We start from the raw sequence: 20824 nt of genomic DNA on the forward strand, positions 1-20824 counted from the left end.
ATTGGTAGTCGCTGTTTATTTGCGTGCATGTGGCGAATCGCTCCTATTGGTAGTCGCTGTTTATTTGCGTGCATGTGGCGAATCGCTCCTATTGGTAGTCGCTGTTTATTTGCGTGCATGTGGCGAATCGCTCCTATTGGTAGTCGCTGTTTATTTGCGTGCATGTGGCGAATCGCTCCTATTGGTAGTTGCTGTTTATTTGCGTAAACTTTTTTTTTTTTTTTACTCATGTCACCAGAAATTGCTGGTTCGCTGAAAATAATTTTTCCAAATTGCATCTTTTTAAATAACAATTTGATGTTCACTCATTTTGTTGCAGAAAATTCACTTTTTTTTTAGCACTTTAGCGCTTTGTTTAGGGACTTAGGGCACTATGTTAAAGTACAAGTCTTTTTTGAGGCCTACATTTATTTTTGTTTTTCTGAGCGAATAACAAATTAATCGATGTGAAGGAATTTTTTTCACACATTGTGTGAAGAGTTTAAAAAATCCTTACAAGTGAAGTCATCATTTCATTTGTTTTTGCTTAATTATAATGCAAAGACTACTACTCAGAAAAATATATGTCAGCTTAGCAGCCTAATATAAATGTTATGCTTTATAGGCCACATTTTGAATGTATCCGTGTCAGTAGCTGATGGTATTTTACTACCGATTATGCCTGAACTTGGATGAGGCCAAATCCTCTCAGACAAGAAGTAGACTAATGAGACTGAATTAAAGACACTCTCTGGTGCTCAGCAGACGTCTACTCCATAATCCCTTGTGTGAGTGGACCTTTTCACGGCGGTATTCCCCACGAACATGTTTGCTTCATTTGAAGGAGGTGCTGATCTATTACTAGACAGAGAGAGAGAGTTTACACCTCACACGTCTCAATCAGACGAGTTTCCCTCGCAAGGTTAAACAGCTTAATATCATCTTGTAAATTCACTCTACAGGCCCACGATTGGTTACAGCACTGTTCAGACAAAGCAATACTCATGCAAGGGTCTCCTTGCACAAGCAAAAGTGCATGCTTCAGATGTGGAATGGAGGACGATTGCTATGAACAACAACAACATAACTCTGGAGATTAGATTACATCACCCAAGTCTTTTATCTCAGGGGGAGACCTCATGAGATTTCAGTGTCTTATTCCAGCATTTTCTTTCTTCATTTAGTTCGGCTGTGGAGGAAATAAAGACTGAGTCTGATGCGGTTGATGGGATGGAGGTGTCCATGCCACCCAAAGGTATTTTTTCTTTGATTCTAATGTGACTCTTTTACTTTAGCTTCTCCGTTCATAGTTCTTGCATAACAGACTCCAAAAATAGGTTCAGATTGTGAGAGTACAGTTCTTCAGCTGAAATGAATCAAAAGCAAGTCAATCTGAGCCACATCAAATGTGGCATGCAACCTAATATTCTCTTTCTTTATGCTGACTGATTGCTGCTATCTGGTGCTTCGTGCTAGTAGGATAGTCAGACGTTTGATATGGCATCTTTTGTTTTATTTTTGAAGATGTGCATAAAAGGCAACCCTCTTTGTGCATGTGGAGGTCAATGCTTTGAAAGGTCACAATCACAGGCCCAGCTGGGTGAGGTGTTGTATTATCCACGTGGCTTTGCATAATAAAGCAGCTGTGGGGTTTTTTTCATCAGCGGTCCCTGATCTAGGATCAGCGGAGCAGGCACTGGCTGCGCCAAAGAGGAAAGCACCCAGTCCTCCACATTCCTCAAACGGACACTCTCCCACGGACACGTCACCCAGTCCCACAAAGAAGAAGAAGAAACCGGGATTAGTCAACAATAAAGACCAAGTATGTTCCCTCCTAGGCTTCCCTCTCATCCCGATGCCCTTTTGTTGAATTTGAATTGGTTTGAGCTGAGAATTCTTGCTCAAATGAATTTAAAAACGTTTGTAGTATCCAAAACATACCTTTTGGTTTTTAAGTCAAACTCTCGTCTTGTCTCTTCCTGTGTCCTTTTACGTTTTCTTTCACTTTTCTATTCAAATGGCCAATCGGAATAATCAGGATTGATTGTGGCTTGTAAATGAGTGTTTGATTTTAGTTTCCATTTAGTCTGCCGTTTCTAATGATAAAACACTGGGCACTGAAAGGGCCGAATGCTTTTACTGATTTGCATGAACAAAGTCGACCCCTTGTGGGGATTTCTGTCCTGTAAGCTACAGGGTGGCCTCAAAAAGCATTTGGACACCACAGGCATATTTAAAGGATATAGTTCACCCCAAAAAACAAAAATTCCGTCATTTACTCATTAATGTTGTTCTAAATATTGTTTTCTTCAGTGGAACACATTTTTGTCCAATGAAAGTGAATGGGTTCTAAACAACATTGGACAAAATATGGACAAAAAGACATTTCTTTCTGTTCCACATAAGAAATAACGTCATAAAGGTTGGGAAAGAGACGAGGGTCAATAAATGAACACAGAATTTTAATTTTGGGGGGAACGATCCCTTTGATGAATTTATGTCATTGCATTAGATCGTAGAATATTAAATCATAAAATAAATGTAACCTACCGTTCAAAAGTTTGGGGTTCAATAAGATCTTTTGATGTTTTTGAAAAAGAAAAGTCTCTTATCCTCACCAATGTTACATTTTTTTTTGTGTGGAAACAGACATTTTTTTTCTATTATTTGATGAATGTAAAGATCAAAAGAGCAGTATTTTTTTTGGAATAGAAATATATAGAAATGGAACATAATGTGACATTATACATGTATTTACTTTTGATCAATTTAATGTATCACTGCTAAGTAAAAGTAGTTATTATTATTATTATTATTTTTTTTTTAATCTTACTGACCCCAAACTTTTGAACTGTAGTGTATATGTACTTGCACCTGTGTTTAACCCAGATGGTTAATGTCACAGCAAAAATAGCTTAAAGGGAAGTTAGTTCTGAGAAAAGCTGTTGCTTTCGTTGCTAAACATTTGTTTGCAGAGATGACACATTTTTAAAAGGTTGCGCACGTGTCCAAATGCTTCTTTATGGGCCCAATGTATGTTCACTTTATTACAGCTAAAAATCAAGTGCACTGATTTTATTGAATGCTGTGCTGTCTTTGTGGTGGTGTGTTGCAATGCATATGAACAATGTTTCATGAAAGATGCCAAGTGTGGATTTGCTTATTGATCTTATTTAAAAAACACTAAGCACATTTATATGAATTGATTTCTTTTGTTACCTTAAAGATATTGAAAACTAAATAGTAGCTGTCAATTTTAAAAATCTATTTCCATTAAGTCACAGCTTGGTCTGAAGCATATTTTGTCCCGATCTCTTGATCCTGCTAATCTGTATTTGGCATCTGATGGTAATTTTAGGATTTCGTTCAAATCCTGGCGAAACACACTTGATCACAGGCACCACGTGTTTTTCAGATCACACATGGGTCATGATGTGTTTTTTATGAAAATGTGAAATGAAATCCTACAGTGTCTTCCCAGTGTGCCGCTTTTGACCCAGTGGTCATGTGACTGCTTAACTGTCCGTGCTTGATTTATTGCAGTGCCTTGCTACGTTTCCCCTGCAAGTGTTGTGGCTTGTGATTTGACCCCTTGCCCTGTCTCTCTTGCCTGCATTTCAGTGTGAGCTAAGACATGGTCCCTTTTACTATGTCAAGCAGCCCTCACTCACCACAGACCCTGTTGATGTTGTACCGCAGGACGGGCGGAATGACTTCTACTGCTGGGTGTGTCACCGCGAGGGCCAGGTGCTCTGCTGTGAGCTCTGCCCGCGCGTCTACCACGCCAAGTGCCTCAAACTGGCCGCAGAGCCTGAGGGCGACTGGTTCTGTCCAGAGTGCGAGGTACTGAGGACTGTGTATGTCAGCTGTTATGTCATGGGACTGTCCTTCTGGCAGTTTAAATATGTTCAGAACATGAAGCGCTGCTAGCAATAAATACTGGCCATAACCAGGCAAATGGAAACGTAAGATCTGTTCCAAAACCTAGTGAGCGGACAGACATTTTGAGGGACAGGCACAGTTCTGATGTGAAGATTGTTTCAAAAAGTAGGCAAAATTAATCTGTCTCTTCACCTAAAAATGAAAATTGTTATTTACTCACTCTCATGTCATTCCAAAACTGTAGCCTATAGTCTTGTTAATGTTAACTAAAACTATCTATTTGTTCATTTAAATAAAGCTGAAATAAAATAGAATATAAATACTAGTGCTGTCAAACGATTAATCGCGATTAATCGCATACAAAATAAAAGTTTTTGTTGGCATAATATATTTGTATGTTCTGAGTATATTTATTATGTATATTTAAATACACACACATACAGTATATATTTAGAAAATATTAACATGTCTGTATTTATATTCATATAATTTATATTTAAAAAATATATATGTAATATATAAACTAACATATTTTTCTGAAATATATACATGCATGTGTGTGCATTTATATATACATAATAAATATACACAGCACACATACATATATTATGTAAATAAAAACTTTTATTTTGGATGCGAATAATCGTTTGACAGCACTGCATACTGAATGAAAAACTTAAATGTTGCCTTAACAACTAACTGAAAACAAGTGGAAAGTACTAAAATGACTAAAACATTAATAAAAGTCAGTAAAAGCTATATAGAAATATAAAACGAGTGGAAAGTACAAAATTTACTAAACCCTAAATAAAAATAAATAAAAGCTATATAGAAATATAAAAACCCTAAAAAGTAATACAAATGACAAGAGCACATAACAAAAAAATATTAAAACTAAAATTAATTAAATTATTAATTAAAAAAAATGTATACTATAAAATTATGTAAATAGTACTAAAATAACACTTACTGACATGACTTTCTGCTTTGGAACATAAAAGATATCTTGAGAATTGTCTAATACAATGGAAGCGGGCTCGAATGTTTTTTGATTCCCAACATTCTTCAAAATATCTTCTTTTGTCTACTGTCCCTTTAAAGATGTATCATTTTGCCCAAAATATCGCAGTACCTGTTTTTTTTAAAATCCAAAATAGCAGACGAGTTACAATAAATGTTGATTATAAATAAACAGCGGTTTTCAGACCGTACTAGTGTTGATTAAAAGTTGTTTACCGGTATAATTAAATTGGCTATTTTGACCAGTATTTGAGCATATTAATTATGTATTTTTATGCTTATCGTGTTCTCGCGTATCAGTATTGTGTTGTTAGCTTAGCGGCATGCTAACCTTAAACTCTATATATGCTGCCTTCAAAATTTGATCAGAAGAAGGTACCTCCGAATTTGTATTCGGACGTGCCTTGATGCCTTCCTGCCTTGGAATGGTGCCTCCGAAGGCAGCATTTTAGAGCTTTCAGACGCAGCCAGAGAATGGGAATGTACGTCACTGCGCGTTGCATTCTGGATAGTCGCCACCATGTTTTAGGACACGCCAAGTAGCGTACAATGACAACAAATACAAATCACCAGAGGAAAAAACTACTGTATTTGCATATTTTTAAGAGCTGCTTGCTCTTGCTTAGAATAAATGTACTAATATTTGAATCCATTTTGTTAATTCGAGCACTCAGTCGTGTGGCTAGGACAGGACACATAAACCACATGATACACTCTCACAGAAATCTTACGGCCGCCTTCTGTCATACCACACACAGGACCAAACTGATTTCACTTTTGCAGTTTTTAATAACTAGGTCAATGCATTTTACACCCCTAGAAAGAATTTATTATAATACATTTTATTATATGAACTTAAATAGACAGTAACTGAATCAACATTCCCTTTGAGAATGTTTGAGAGCACATGAATTATGAACTGTATGCATGTGAATTATGAATATAGTAGTCATTTCACTCTCTACTTCAGAAAATAACGGTGGCTGAGTGCATAGAGACTCAGAGTAAAGCTATGACCATGCTGAACCTGGAGCAGCTGTCCTACCTGCTGAAGTTCGCTTTGCAGAAAATGAAACAGCCAGGGGTGAGTCAACTATACCTCATTATACCCTCACAATTTATTGAATCACTCCATAGTCACAATTATTGAAAATGCTTGTGGTAACTCTTTTATATGGAGACAGATAAAAAAAAATGAACCAGGCAAAATAATATTAAAACAAGGCCAATTGAATTGAAGATTAATGATACAATTTTACAGAGCCCAATTGATGTGGCACAGGCCTTTAATCACTGTATTATTGAATTAGTGGATAAAATTGCTCAAAGTTTCACAGTACAACAACCTTATTTACGAACAAATAATGCTAGCGAGACAGCTTTAGTATTAAGACCAGTAACTAAGTTAGATGTTGAAAAGGTAGTCATGTCTCTTAAGTCCTCAAGGGCTAAAGATATCTATGGTATAGACACACTTTTATTGAAACCAATTAGTTCCTCAATAGTTAACCCTTTAACACATATTATTAATAGTTCACTAGATCAAGGGAGTTTCCCCACCTCTTGGAAACCGACGGTTGTGGCCCCTATATTTAAGGGAGGCGACCCCCGTTTAACTAGCAATTATAGGCCAATTAGAGTCCTCCCCACAATATCAAATGTTTTTGAAAAAGTGGTGGCTAAACAAATTATTGACCATTTTAATAATAGTCCTTTTCAATTAAATCCGATGCAGTTCGGCTTTAGGATAAATCATTCAACAGAAATGGCTACTTGTTATTTTATTCAAAAGGTTAAAGGCATTAATGGATAACGGTGGAGTGGTAGGGGCTGTATTTCTTGAATTACAGAAAGTGTTTGATACTGTAAATCATAATATTCTTTTACATAAATTACTCAATTTAAATTTTTCGACAAAATGTGTAAATTTAATTTAATCTTATCTCTCTTCCCATTCTCAGGTAGTAAAAATAAAATGGTAATTATACATCCAATTCACTATGCCTTTCAACTGGTGTTCCACAAGGGTCCATATCGGGGCCAATTCTCTTTAGCATGAATATTACTGATTTACCCATGGTGTGTCAAAAATGTAATATCATAATGTATGCTGACGATACAATCATTTTCACGCATAGTAAAAATGCAGACGAGGTTGCAAATAAGTTGACAGATTTCCTGGCTCAATCAGTGTTATCTGAAATTAAACGTGTCAAAAACAGCTTGTATGTTTTTTTTCTGAAGGACATAGTGTTGATATAAAACAAGATATTTTCATTTCGGGAGAGAGATTACAGGTTGTTTCGGAATATAAATACTTAGGGTTCATTTGGACTCATGTCTTGGTTTTAAAACGCATATAAAAAAGGTATGTAAAATTTAATTTAGTTAATTTTCGGTTTATTAGAAACTCTTTATCAAATGAGGCTGCAAAGGTATATTTTCATTCTATGATTCTTTCTCATATTACTTATTGTCTGACAAGTTGGTCTAATACACATGCTGTAGTTCTAAAACCATTGGAATTATTGGACAAACAAGCACTTAAAATTTTAGATTAAAAAAATTTTCACCATTGTCATATCTTAAATACGTATAACCTGCTTAGCTGGGAAAACATCACTAAGTTTAAAAATGTTTGTTTAGTTTATAAGATTAGGCATGGTTTAGCTCCTCCTCCTCTGGTTGATTTTATTAAATTTAAATCTATTGAAAACAGAGTAACTAGAGGTGCAGCTAAAGCTGATTGCATAATTCCACATGGAACAAACTCGTTTGGTCAAGCTGTTTTTTCATTCAGAGCATCACATCAGTGGAATTCAATAACACCATCAATTAGATAATGTATATCATTTAACTCATTTAAGCATACTTTTAAGAAATGGCTTCTTTATAACCAACAATGTGAACATTAATGTTGTTTCTATATCTTAATAAGCTTTCTGTTTTAATTTAATGCATATTTCTTTTTTTTTCTTTTTTTATTGTCAGTTTGTATAATTTGTTTAAGTTTTGGTCGAATTTCGTTGTTATTGTTTTTTTCTATTTTGTTTCTTTTTTTTTCCCCTCTAGTTTTTTTGGCCTAGTAACATCGGGCAAAGGGACTACCAATGAAAACTAGCCTTTGGGCTAATTTGGGTACATTTACATTCACGAATGTTGATTAATGTAAATTTTGTGAAATTAAAAAAAAAAAATTATAGTTTCAGTTTGGTGGTCTCGGTTTTAATGTGATTAGGTTACATCGATTCAACCCTTGCAGTGTATCATTATGAATGATTTATCTTGCAGACCGAACCGTTTCAGAAGCCAGTGTCACTAGAACAGCACCCGGATTATGCTGAGTATATATTTCACCCCATGGACCTGTGCACTCTAGAGAAGGTAGATCAGGCCAAGCTTTTTTTTCAAGTATTGTTTGTTGATTTTGTTTAATCATGAAAACCTAATAAACATCTTTTTTTTGATAGTTTAGATTGAGGCCACTGTATGTGCCTAGAGGTAGAAAAAAATAATGTAACTGAGAAATATGTTTCTGTAGAATATCAAGAAGAAAATGTATGGTTGCACAGAAGCATTTTTGGCTGACATGAAGTGGATTCTACACAACTGTATCATATATAATGGAGGTTAGTGCTGGACTCTGAAATCAGTGTGCATGTATCTTGACTCATATCTGTACATTCGTGAAGTTTCACTGACTCTGTTTCAGGAAACCATAAGCTAACGGCAACTGCTAAAGTTATTGTCAAGATCTGTGAACATGAGGTGAATATTCTAATCCTTATAATATATAAAGCAAGTTATACAATCTGATTCATTACCGTTCAGAAGTTTGGGTCTGTAAGATTTGATTTAATGTTTAAAGTCTCTTTATGCTCAGAAATACTGCATTTATTTGATAAAAATACAGTAAAGCAACTATTATTACAATATAAATTAACTTAATACATTTTCTGTTTGAATGTATTTTAAAATGTCATTTATTCCTGCTATGTAAAGCTGAATTTTCAGCACCATTACTCCAGTCTTCAGTGTCACAGGATCCTTCAGAAATCATTCTAATATGCTAATGTGCTGCTCAAGAAACATTTTTAATTGTTATCAGTGTTGAAAACCGTTGTGCTGCTTAATATTTTTATGAAGACTAATGCATTTTTTCAGGGTTCTTTGATAAATAGAAAGTTTGAAAGAACAGCATTTATTCGGGGAAAAAGGAAATCTTTTGTAACATTAGAAATGCCATTACTGTCGGTTTTTGAATGTCGATGAATGCATCCTTGCTGAAAAAAAACATAAAATTCTTTAAAAAGGAATAGGCTTTTACAAGCCCCAAACTTTTGAATGGTAGAATATGTATAATTGCACAAATGTATTTGTGAAGCTGGTCCTAGATAAAAAATTACAGTATTAATAAATCATCCTCAGATGAATGAAATTGAGGTTTGTCCAGAGTGCTACCTGTCTGCCTGTCAGAAGAGGGACAACTGGTTCTGTGAACCTTGTGTAAGAAGATGACCCTTTTAAAATTTTGTAATACATTTTTAAAAAATCATCTAGTTAAATATCTGGGCTGTATTTCATGGTCATATTTGTTGTTTTCATGTAGTCTCAGCCTCATCCTTTGGTGTGGGCCAAACTGAAAGGTTTTCCCTTCTGGCCCGCTAAAGCCCTGAGGGACAAGGACGGTCAGGTGGACGCACGGTTCTTTGGCCAGCATGACAGGTGAGTCTGTTAATAACATTTACAAAATATATAAACAACAACATCTAGCAAATCTAATCAAATTCTAATTTTGGCTACAATTGCTACTGTGTTTAGTCTGTATAGTTTTACGTTTTAAAAAATGGGTTAACATTACTGTTATTGTATTAGTAGAAATAAAAAACCAAATAAAGAATTGATTCATTTTAGACAACGTTTTCAGGGAAAATGCATAAAGCTCAAGAATATCATGAAAAAAATGTTGTTTTAAATTAAAGGCGATAGTTCACCTAAATTGAAAATTCTGTCATTAATTACTCTCTCGTGTTGTTCGAAACCCGTAAGACCTCTGTTCATCTTCGGAACACAAATTAAGATATTTAGATGAATTCTGAGAGCTCTCTGACCCTCCCATAGACAGCAATGTAATTACCACAATCAGCATCCAGAAACCTAGCAAGGAGATCGGTAAAATAATCCGTGTGACATCAGTGGTTCAACCATAATTTTACAAAGCTACGAGAATACTTTTTGTACGCAAGGAAAACAAAAAAACGTTGTTTTCATTCAAATCAAAGTGTAAACAACGTAGAAAACGTATCCGCATGGCACAGCTGGCACAGTACAGCATTCGTTATTTACGTATGTGATACTCTCCAAAATGGCACCAGGGTGACGGAGGAGACGAATTGTTGAATAAAGTCGTTATTTCTGTTTTCTTTGCGCACAAATTGTATTCTCGTAGCTTCGTAAAATTACGGTTGAATCCCTGATGACACATGGATTATTTTATCGATCTCCTTGCTACGTTTCTGATCGTGATAATTACATTGCTGTCTATGGAAGGGTCAGAGAGCTCTCAGAATTCATCAAAAATATCTTAATTTGTGTTCCGAAGATGAACGGGGGTCTTACGGGTTTACAACGACATGAGGGTAAGTAATTAATTAATGACAGAATTTTCAAATATTCAGATGTGTGCAGCACATTTTATGGAGGACTGTTTCCTGATCCTGGGAGAGTAGACTACAATGCCGGCTGTTCTGACTCACAGATTGTAAGTATGTTTTTTATATTTAAAGAGTTTTAATATTTTATATTTTAAGTTTTTTGAGCAGTGTAGAGTAGGGCTTGTTGTTTGTCATTTCTCCGATCACAAATGCAGACATGGTTTTATGTTTACACGGCGTGATGCAACGCAACGTGTAAAAAGACAGTATAAGTCATTATAATCCGTAATTATGTCCCCACTGGATGCAACGAATGCCTCGTTTATAATGGGTTTTCATGTTTTTGAATCATCGCTCCGGCCTGACAGGGCATCACAATATGTTAAGGGGTGTAACATTTCCGTCACACGCTTGAGGTATTTGGCCAATCACAACGCACTGGATAGCTGGCCAATCACAGCACACCTTACTTTTCAGACCGATGAGCTTTGTAAAAATCGACGCGTTTCAGAAAGGCAGGGCATAGAGGAGAAACAATAATGTACAGTATGTGGAAAATAATGTGTTTTTTGAACCTTAAACCGCATAAACACATTTCATTACACCAAATAATGTTCTTTTTAGCAACATCATATGACCCCTTTAAGTATTATATACATATATTTATATGTAGGCCTACATTCCAGTTTAATAATTCTTAATGATTATTGTATCAAGGACTTGTTATACTCACAACAACATCAATATTATCAATTTTTATATGCATTAAAATGTGCTTCCCTCTCATTTGGCTTTCAGAGCCTGGGTGCCCATAAACAACTGTTATCTCATGTCTAAGGAGATCCCCTTCTCTGTGAAGAAGACCAAAAGCATCTTCAACAGCGCCATGCAAGAAATGGAGGTCTACGTGGAAAACGTGAGCAAGAAATACGGCGTGTTCAACTACGCCCCGTTCCGGACACCTTTCACACCCAACAACCAGTTCCAAATGCTGCAGGACCCTAATAACCCTAAAAAAGGCACGGTGAAGCCTGAGAAACCGGACAAAGTCAAGTTCAACTTCGACATGACCGCATCCCCCAAGATGCTCTTGAGTAAGTCAGGAGGGGCGGGGCGGCGGATCTCTGTGACGGATGTACCCAGATCACCAATGAGTACCAACTCTTCAGTCCACACGGGGTCAGACCTCGAGCAGGACGAACGAGGGGCGAGAGTGTCATCGAGTCACTATAGCGGTGGTGAAGACTCAATGGATTATACAGGTGATTTAATTAGATTTAATGCCTTAAAATGGCTAGTGTTTTGTTTTACGATTAATAGTGGGTGATTTTAAAGTTTTAAACTTTTGCCCACAGCGTCTCCTGCGTCTCTAAAGACCAGCAACAGCCCCAAGCCTCTCCTGCCCACGCCGGTTAAACAGGAAAGGAGTTCAGGCACGGGAGGCATACTTAACCTCAATCTGGGTGAGTCTCGAATCAACCTGAGGCCTACAGAAATGACCACTGCTCTCTGATCCTTTATTTCTCCATGTTTGTTGAATATTTGTGTTGGATGTATTCCCTCAGATCGCATTAAAGCTGAAATGGACCTGAAGGAGTTGAGTGAGACTGTACAACAACAACAGCAGCAGCAGCAGCAGCAAGGGACGTCGGTTCTCCTCACCTCTCCCAAAAAACCTTCTAGGAGTTTGGATAAAACTATAGAGAGCTGCAAAGCTCAGCTGGGTAATTAACACGTGCACACGCAAATGATGATTAACGGTAAACCTCAAAAATGACCATCTGCTTTTTTTTTTTGGGCAACCTTGGTTTCGGAAATGTATATCATAAAGTGAATATCATAAAGTTCATATACCATAAAGTTAAGATGAATCACAATATTACAATATTTGATTTCGAGCAGCAAAAATATGAATATTATATTTACTACAGGGTTTACAGCGTTCAGAATTGAACTGAGAATGTGTTTTAAATTCTAGTGCAATTCTTCAATTTGAGGTAGCATTGAAATTTAAATATTAAAGAAGTAGAATTAATATTAAAGGGTTAGTTCACCCCAAAATGAAAATTCTGTCATTAATTACTCACCCTCATGTCGTTCCAAACCCGTAAGACCCTTGTTCATCTTCAGAACACAAATGAAGATATTTTTGATGAAATCCGAGAGCTTGACCCTGCATAGACAGCAATGCAACTGACACGTTCAAGGCCCAGAAAGGTAGTAAGGACTTCGTTAAAATAGTCCATGTGTCATCAGTGGTTTAACCTTAATGTATGTTATGAAGCTACGAGAATACTTTTTGTGTGCAAAGAAAACTAAAATAACGACTTAATTCAACAATTTCTTCTCTTCCGTGTCAGTCTTGGACGCACGTCCCTTTAATTTTAATTCAAATTAATCCTATATAATAAGTGTAATATTAAAATGAGGAAAGCTTGTCGAATCTATTTTTTAATGTTGGTTTGACAGCGTTGTTTGAAAGAAAAAATTCTAGATGTTTTACAGGCCTATGGACAAACAGGTTTATAAACCAGGGTAGAAGAACTCTTCATTTCCCAGAATGCCATTAACTGCCTTTACATTTCTCTTCCTGTTATTCTAATTCATATTCCAGTTTAACTTCCTGCTGGTTAACAACTCAGTTCAAACTTATGAATTGAAAGGGAGCCAGTTCTCTAATTCTACACTTTGCACAACCTTAACATTCTTTTTTTATGAGGCAATAAACTACACTTACAACTCCCATAAAGCATTGTGAATGATAATCTAATCTGTCTGGGTTTTTGTGTAGTTTTATTGTCTTATCAGAAAACACTACTACTGTTTTTATGCTCAACCCTACAGAATTCTGTATAGATTAGCATTTGATAGTTAGCTAGCAATTTAACTACCCTTGTGGTGTGTGTGTGTGTATATATATATATATATATATATATATATATATCATATCATATTTGAAATCCATTTATATTGTGCTAAGTATACTACAAATACTTTTTAATATTTAATTAATAAAAATATCTTGCAATTGTACTTTTGATTATACTAAACTGATATACTTGAAGTCTGCTAAATTGGAACAACTAATTTTGTGCTTAATGCACTTTAATTGTGCAGAAGTATTGCTGAAGTCCAGCTAAAGATATATTGAAGTATGTTTGATTGTGCTAAAGTGCAGTTATTGCAAGTATACTTCAGGTACACTTTAAATATCTTGCATTTAAAGACTGATATTATGAAGAGATCATACAATCCTTAATAATAGTGGTATTAAAACACAATTTAGGCTTAATATTAAGTAATGTGCATTGTGCAATAAAGAAATACTCCAAATAGAGTTTAATTATAATTTTATATTAGTGATTATTAAGAGATATATGTCAATAAATGTTAATGGATTTGAAGTATACTTAATTTATTTAAAATACATTTATTTCATACTATGGCATAGATTTTTTTTACTAGGGTAGCTGGCTACTATTAGCTAAAGCTATGTAGGTAACCTGCAAATATTGCCTAGATTTGTTTCACTTATTGGTGATTGGTGGATTATGCTTCAAGAATTATGCGTTATGTATTGCTAGTAATCTTGTACTTCACAGGGAATAGAAAACTGTTAATTCTAATAATACTTCACAATATTACAAATATTTTTGATCAAATAAATGGAGGATAGGTGAGCATAAGAGACTTTTTTCAAAAATGTGGATAAACCTTACCAACCCCAAACTTTTGAATGCTGCTGTATGTCTGAAATCCTGCTTTTGAGCTTATGCAGTCTATCAAATGAAAAGAATGTCTCTTTCTCTGTCCACAGGAATCAATGAGATGTCAGATGATGTGTATCGCGGTGTTGAGCACAGTGACTCGGACGACTCGGACAAGTCTGACTCCAGCGACAGCGAATACATGTCTGAGGATGAACAGAAGCCTAAGAACACTTTTTAAACTTTTGCCCACAGCGTCTCCTGCGTCTCTAAAGACCAGCAACAGCCCCAAGCCTCTCCTGCCCACGCCGGTTAAACAGGAAAGGAGTTCAGGCACGGGAGGCATACTTAACCTCAATCTGGGTGAGTCTCGAATCAACCTGAGGCCTACAGAAATGACCACTGCTCTCTGATCCTTTATTTCTCCATGTTTGTTGAATATTTGTGTTGGATGTATTCCCTCAGATCGCATTAAAGCTGAAATGGACCTGAAGGAGTTGAGTGAGACTGTACAACAACAACAGCAGCAGCAGCAGGAGCAAGGGACGGCGGGTCTCCTCACCTCTCCCAAAAAACCTTCTAGGAGTTTGGATAAAACTATAGAGAGCTGCAAAGCTCAGCTGGGTAATTAACACGTGCACACGCAAATGATGATTAACGGTAAACCTCAAAAATGACCATCTGCTTTTTTTTTTTGGGCAACCTTGGTTTCGGAAATGTATATCATAAAGTGAATATCATAAAGTTCATATACCATAAAGTTAAGATGAATCACAATATTACAATATTTGATTTCGAGCAGCAAAAATATGAATATTATATTTACTACAGGGTTTACAGCGTTCAGAATTGAACTGAGAATGTGTTTTAAATTCTAGTGCAATTCTTCAATTTGAGGTAGCATTGAAATTTAAATATTAAAGAAGTAGAATTAATATTAAAGGGTTAGTTCACCCCAAAATGAAAATTCTGTCATTAATTACTCACCCTCATGTCGTTCCAAACCCGTAAGACCCTTGTTCATCTTCAGAACACAAATGAAGATATTTTGATGAAATCCGAGAGCTTGACCCTGCATAGACAGCAATGCAACTGACACGTTCAAGGCCCAGAAAGGTAGTAAGGACTTCGTTAAAATAGTCCATGTGTCATCAGTGGTTTAACCTTAATGTATGTTATGAAGCTACGAGAATACTTTTTGTGTGCAAAGAAAACTAAAATAACGACTTAATTCAACAATTTCTTCTCTTCCGTGTCAGTCTTGGACGCACGTCCCTTTAATTTTAATTCAAATTAATCCTATATAATAAGTGTAATATTAAAATGAGGAAAGCTTGTCGAATCTATTTTTTAATGTTGGTTTGACAGCGTTGTTTGAAAGAAAAAATTCTAGATGTTTTACAGGCCTATGGACAAACAGGTTTATAAACCAGGGTAGAAGAACTCTTCATTTCCCAGAATGCCATTAACTGCCTTTACATTTCTCTTCCTGTTATTCTAATTCATATTCCAGTTTAACTTCCTGCTGGTTAACAACTCAGTTCAAACTTATGAATTGAAAGGGAGCCAGTTCTCTAATTCTACACTTTGCACAACCTTAACATTCTTTTTTTATGAGGCAATAAACTACACTTACAACTCCCATAAAGCATTGTGAATGATAATCTAATCTGTCTGGGTTTTTGTGTAGTTTTATTGTCTTATCAGAAAACACTACTACTGTTTTTATGCTCAACCCTACAGAATTCTGTATAGATTAGCATTTGATAGTTAGCTAGCAATTTAACTACCCTTGTGGTGTGTGTGTGTGTATATATATATATATATATATATATATCATATCATATTTGAAATCCATTTATATTGTGCTAAGTATACTACAAATACTTTTTAATATTTAATTAATAAAAATATCTTGCAATTGTACTTTTGATTATACTAAACTGATATACTTGAAGTCTGCTAAATTGGAACAACTAATTTTGTGCTTAATGCACTTTAATTGTGCAGAAGTATTGCTGAAGTCCAGCTAAAGATATATTGAAGTATGTTTGATTGTGCTAAAGTGCAGTTATTGCAAGTATACTTCAGGTACACTTTAAATATCTTGCATTTAAAGACTGATATTATGAAGAGATCATACAATCCTTAATAATAGTGGTATTAAAACACAATTTAGGCTTAATATTAAGTAATGTGCATTGTGCAATAAAGAAATACTCCAAATAGAGTTTAATTATAATTTTATATTAGTGATTATTAAGAGATATATGTCAATAAATGTTAATGGATTTGAAGTATACTTAATTTATTTAAAATACATTTATTTCATACTATGGCATAGATTTTTTTTACTAGGGTAGCTGGCTACTATTAGCTAAAGCTATGTAGGTAACCTGCAAATATTGCCTAGATTTGTTTCACTTATTGGTGATTGGTGGATTATGCTTCAAGAATTATGCGTTATGTATTGCTAGTAATCTTGTACTTCACAGGGAATAGAAAACTGTTAATTCTAATAATACTTCACAATATTACAAATATTTTTGATCAAATAAATGGAGGATAGGTGAGCATAAGAGACTTCTTTTTCAAAAATGTGGATAAACCTTACCAACCCCAAACTTTTGAATGCTGCTGTATGTCTGAAATCCTGCTTTTGAGCTTATGCAGTCTATCAAATTAAAACTGAAAAGAAGTCTCTTTCTCTATCCACAGGAATCAATGAGATGTCAGATGATGTGTATCGCGGTGTTGAGCACAGTGACTCGGACGACTCGGACAAGTCTGACTCCAGCGACAGCGAATACATGTCTGAGGATGAACAGAAGCCTAAGAACACTAACCACAACAACAGCGTCCACAAAGACTCCAAAAAGAGACCCAGACCTCCATCCGCTCAAGGACAAGACCAAGACGCTGCCCCATCAGCAGCTGGAGGAACACCAGGTGGAGACAAGAAATCCTCAGATCCCCAGACCAAAGAGAAGTTAAGCAGTGGCGTGGAGAAAGACTCCCAGGAGAAGAGCAAACCCCTGCAGCAGACCCAGAAGGAGAGGTCACAGCCTGGGCAGGACGCTCGGCCTGCTGGATCAGAGCTGGATGTGGACTCTGACTCCGAGCGGGAGCTGGTGATTGACCTCGGTGAAGAACCAGGTGGGAGGGAAAAGAAGAAAGCCAAGCGAGAGACCCCATCAGCCCCCATCTCCACAACTAAAGATCAGACAGGCATTAAAACAGATGGTAGGTACCTAACCGTTTGGATTTTGTTTCTGTAAAAACATTGTTTCGAATTTCTAATCTGTATCTTTGTTCTTCTCTATGTCTAGGTAAAACTTCTGCATCTACCAGCATATCAGCTCCTTCATCCACAGATAACACTTCATCTTCCTTCAATCCCGGTCCAAAAGATGCAGCTGCATCAGCCATCAAGCCTCCAGCCACCGTCGCAACTGCATCTACCGCTCAAGCCACCTCCACCTCGGCTGTTCAACCCATGTCTGCTGTCCCTGTCACTTCCAATGGGGTGAAAAAACAGCGCCCTCTGCTGCCTAAGGAGAGCACACAGCCGGCCCAGCGGCCTGCTGCGTGGAACCCAGCTGGTGCTAAATTCCAGACGTCGTCTCAGAAGGTGCAGAGACAGCAACAACAACAAGGTGAGACGGTTCCTCAGAGCCAAGCGCAGCCCCAGACCTCAGCCAACAACTCCAGCACACGCTACCAGACCAGACAGTCCGTCAAAGGTAAATACTTGACAGTGCAGAAATTTGATTCCCATAAGAATTAATATATATATATATGTATGTATGTGTGTGTGTGTGTAGTGTATACTGTTTTTATAAGAAATACACTTTTATGTTTTTAATAGATTTTTGAAATGTATTAATTTGTTTTCTGATCTAGACGAATACCCCTAGATAAAAAAGCTCCCTGCCCTAAATTAATCTGTATAAATCTATTTAAGATATAAAATTATGATAATAAAAAATATATATGAAGTTTATTTGCAAAAACGGATACATTCATAAATCATGTTTTTTTTTATTGTGTTATCATGTTTTTATTGTGAGTTAGCTGTATTTTTTTAGCTATTATTATTTAATCGAAACGACACAACTGCAGTTTGATTGATATTAATTGGAATGCAGCATAAAAAAAAACATTACTTTATGATTCTGAGTTATCTGTTTTTGCAAATGAACTCTTCATATATATATATATATATATATATATATAGTTTTGAATTGTTAAATATTTTGACAAACTTTCTCAATCTAGATAAATATATCTAATCTGTTTTTATTTATTGACTAATTTTTTAAATATAACGTTTAGATTAATAATGTTTAAATAGATTTTTAAAAATCAGATATAAAAATGTATATCTAAAACAAATAGATGTCTCCTGTAATACGCAAATCCTTTGCTCTAGTCTACAGAAATGACATAAACAGTGAGACCTCTAGGCCGACTGGGAGCTAGTGTCAGCACACCATATAAAATAAATCACATCTTTATTTCACTTATAAATCTTATAAACCTCTTATAAGTCACAACTTTGTGGACATCATGGCTCGTCATCTGTCCATCCTCGTGAGGCTAATGACAATTTTAAAGCTCAAATAATACTTTCTTTTATGAAAAACAAAAAATTAAGTACGTGCTTTTACCAAAAAAACAAAATGATATACTGTATAGTTTCACATTCCAGCTTCACATTCTTCCAAAAGTGATTTCTGCTTTTAAAAACAACAACTACGACAACAACAACTATAAAACTGAAAGACAAGACAAATGTATTTTCTATGGTGATCGACATTATGCAGCTCAATTTGTCTTGAACCCATAATTGTTGGCTCAAGGTGGCGTGAACCTTTTCTCTTGTTTCACCAGCTGTTCAACACAAAGACACCTCACCTGTTAACGTGGGCTCTGGTACGTCCACTTCCAGTCTGGCTGGAGACTTCCTCACCCCTCCGGCCTCTGCTGATGTCGCCGCTGACATCGACAAGTACACCACTAAGGTGAGTCAGATATTCACTCACTTCTGATGTAAATACTGTTCAATCCAAAAATTCTGTTAAATAGCATATATATATATAGTACAATGAAGCAATAGAGCATTTTTAAATAGTCTGTTTTCAAACACAAAGCCTGCAGCATTGGCAGGCCATAGATACAGCTCCCTGTGCTGTAATTCTGGAAAATCTGAAAACCATTATTAAAAAATTATACATAAATACAGTATATACAAGACCTCTAGGCCGACTGGGAGCTAGTGTCAGCACACCATATAAAATAAATCACATCTTTATTTCACTTATAAATCTTATAAACCTCTTATAAGTCACAACTTTGTGGACATCATGGCTCGTCATCTGTCCATCCTCGTGAGGCTAATGACAATTTTAAAGCTCAAATAATACTTTCTTTTATGAAAAACAAAAAATTAAGTACGTGCTTTTACCAAAAAAACTAAATGATATACTGTATAGTTTCACATTCCAGCTTCACATTCTTCCAAAAGTGATTTCTGCTTTTAAAAACAACAACTACGACAACAACTACTATAAAACTGAAAGACAAGACAAATGTATTTTCTATGGTGATCGACATTATGCAGCTCAATTTGTCTTGAACCCATAATTGTTGGCTCAAGGTGGCGTGAATCTTTTCTCTTGTTTCACCAGCTGTTCAACACAAAGACACCTCACCTGTTAACGTGGGCTCTGGTACGTCCACTTCCAGTCTGGCTGGAGACTTCCTCACCCCTCCGGCCTCTGCTGATGTCGCCGCTGACATCGACAAGTACACCACTAAGGTGAGTCAGATATTCACTCACTTCTGATGTAAATACTGTTCAATCCAAAAATTCTGTTAAATAGCATATATATATATATATATAGTACAATGAAGCAATAGAGCATTTTTAAATAGTCTGTTTTCAAACACAAAGCCTGCAGCATTGGCAGGCCATAGATACAGCTCCCTAATTCCGGAAAATCTGAAAACCATTATTAAAAAATTATACATAAATACAGTATATACATTCTAGTGTGTAAATTCATTATATGGAATGAATCAAGATGGTTTTTGGATAATGATTTGAATTGATCCTTGTTTAATTCTTCTGCTGAACTACGGTTACTTAAATTGTGCCTAAATAATTTTTTTTTTTTTAATGATGAATTTGGCTGTTGTCTGTGTTTTCCATCATAATGGCAGGTGATGGACGTGATCAAGGGAACAATGACAGAGATATACAATGATCTCTCTAAGAGCACGACGGGGAACACCATTGCAGAGGTTTGTGCTTTTATGTCATTTCTGCTTGATTTTATTCCACCGTTCATACTCTTTCTCAAAATGTATTTTATAAAAAATTACATTTATAGGCTGCAGGCTGACAGATTGAATTTCTATAATGGCAATAGTTTATGGTTCTCTTGGTTGACATTCCCTGTGGATTTTGTTGCAGATCCGGCGGTTGCGGATTGAGATTGAGAAACTCCAGTGGTTGCATCAGCAGGAGCTGTCAGAGATGAAACATAACCTCGGTAACTCTCCTTTATGACTTAAAAT

At 35.8% G+C, this 20824-nt stretch overlaps 1 protein-coding gene across 1 annotated transcript in view; it reads left to right on the top strand.

The window, feature by feature from the left end:
• Positions 1 to 20824, top strand: part of LOC107551546 (protein kinase C-binding protein 1-like) — a 39556-nt gene that overhangs the window by 16578 nt on the left and 2154 nt on the right. The window contains exons 2-18 of the mRNA XM_016233184.1: positions 1164 to 1234; positions 1644 to 1801; positions 3601 to 3822; positions 5852 to 5965; positions 8173 to 8265; positions 8423 to 8510; positions 8594 to 8649; positions 9310 to 9387; positions 9491 to 9606; positions 11334 to 11797; positions 11891 to 11998; positions 12101 to 12259; positions 16961 to 17485; positions 17572 to 17985; positions 19136 to 19266; positions 20468 to 20548; positions 20721 to 20799. Of these exons, the coding sequence (XP_016088670.1) occupies positions 1164 to 1234; positions 1644 to 1801; positions 3601 to 3822; positions 5852 to 5965; positions 8173 to 8265; positions 8423 to 8510; positions 8594 to 8649; positions 9310 to 9387; positions 9491 to 9606; positions 11334 to 11797; positions 11891 to 11998; positions 12101 to 12259; positions 16961 to 17485; positions 17572 to 17985; positions 19136 to 19266; positions 20468 to 20548; positions 20721 to 20799 (2957 nt within the window). The remainder of the gene's footprint in view (positions 1 to 1163; positions 1235 to 1643; positions 1802 to 3600; positions 3823 to 5851; positions 5966 to 8172; positions 8266 to 8422; positions 8511 to 8593; positions 8650 to 9309; positions 9388 to 9490; positions 9607 to 11333; positions 11798 to 11890; positions 11999 to 12100; positions 12260 to 16960; positions 17486 to 17571; positions 17986 to 19135; positions 19267 to 20467; positions 20549 to 20720; positions 20800 to 20824) is intronic.

The sequence above is a fragment of the Sinocyclocheilus grahami genome, unplaced genomic scaffold (genome assembly GCF_001515645.1).
Source record: "Sinocyclocheilus grahami isolate Dianchi unplaced genomic scaffold, SAMN03320097.WGS_v1.1 scaffold426.1, whole genome shotgun sequence".
NCBI lineage: Eukaryota > Metazoa > Chordata > Actinopteri > Cypriniformes > Cyprinidae > Sinocyclocheilus > Sinocyclocheilus grahami.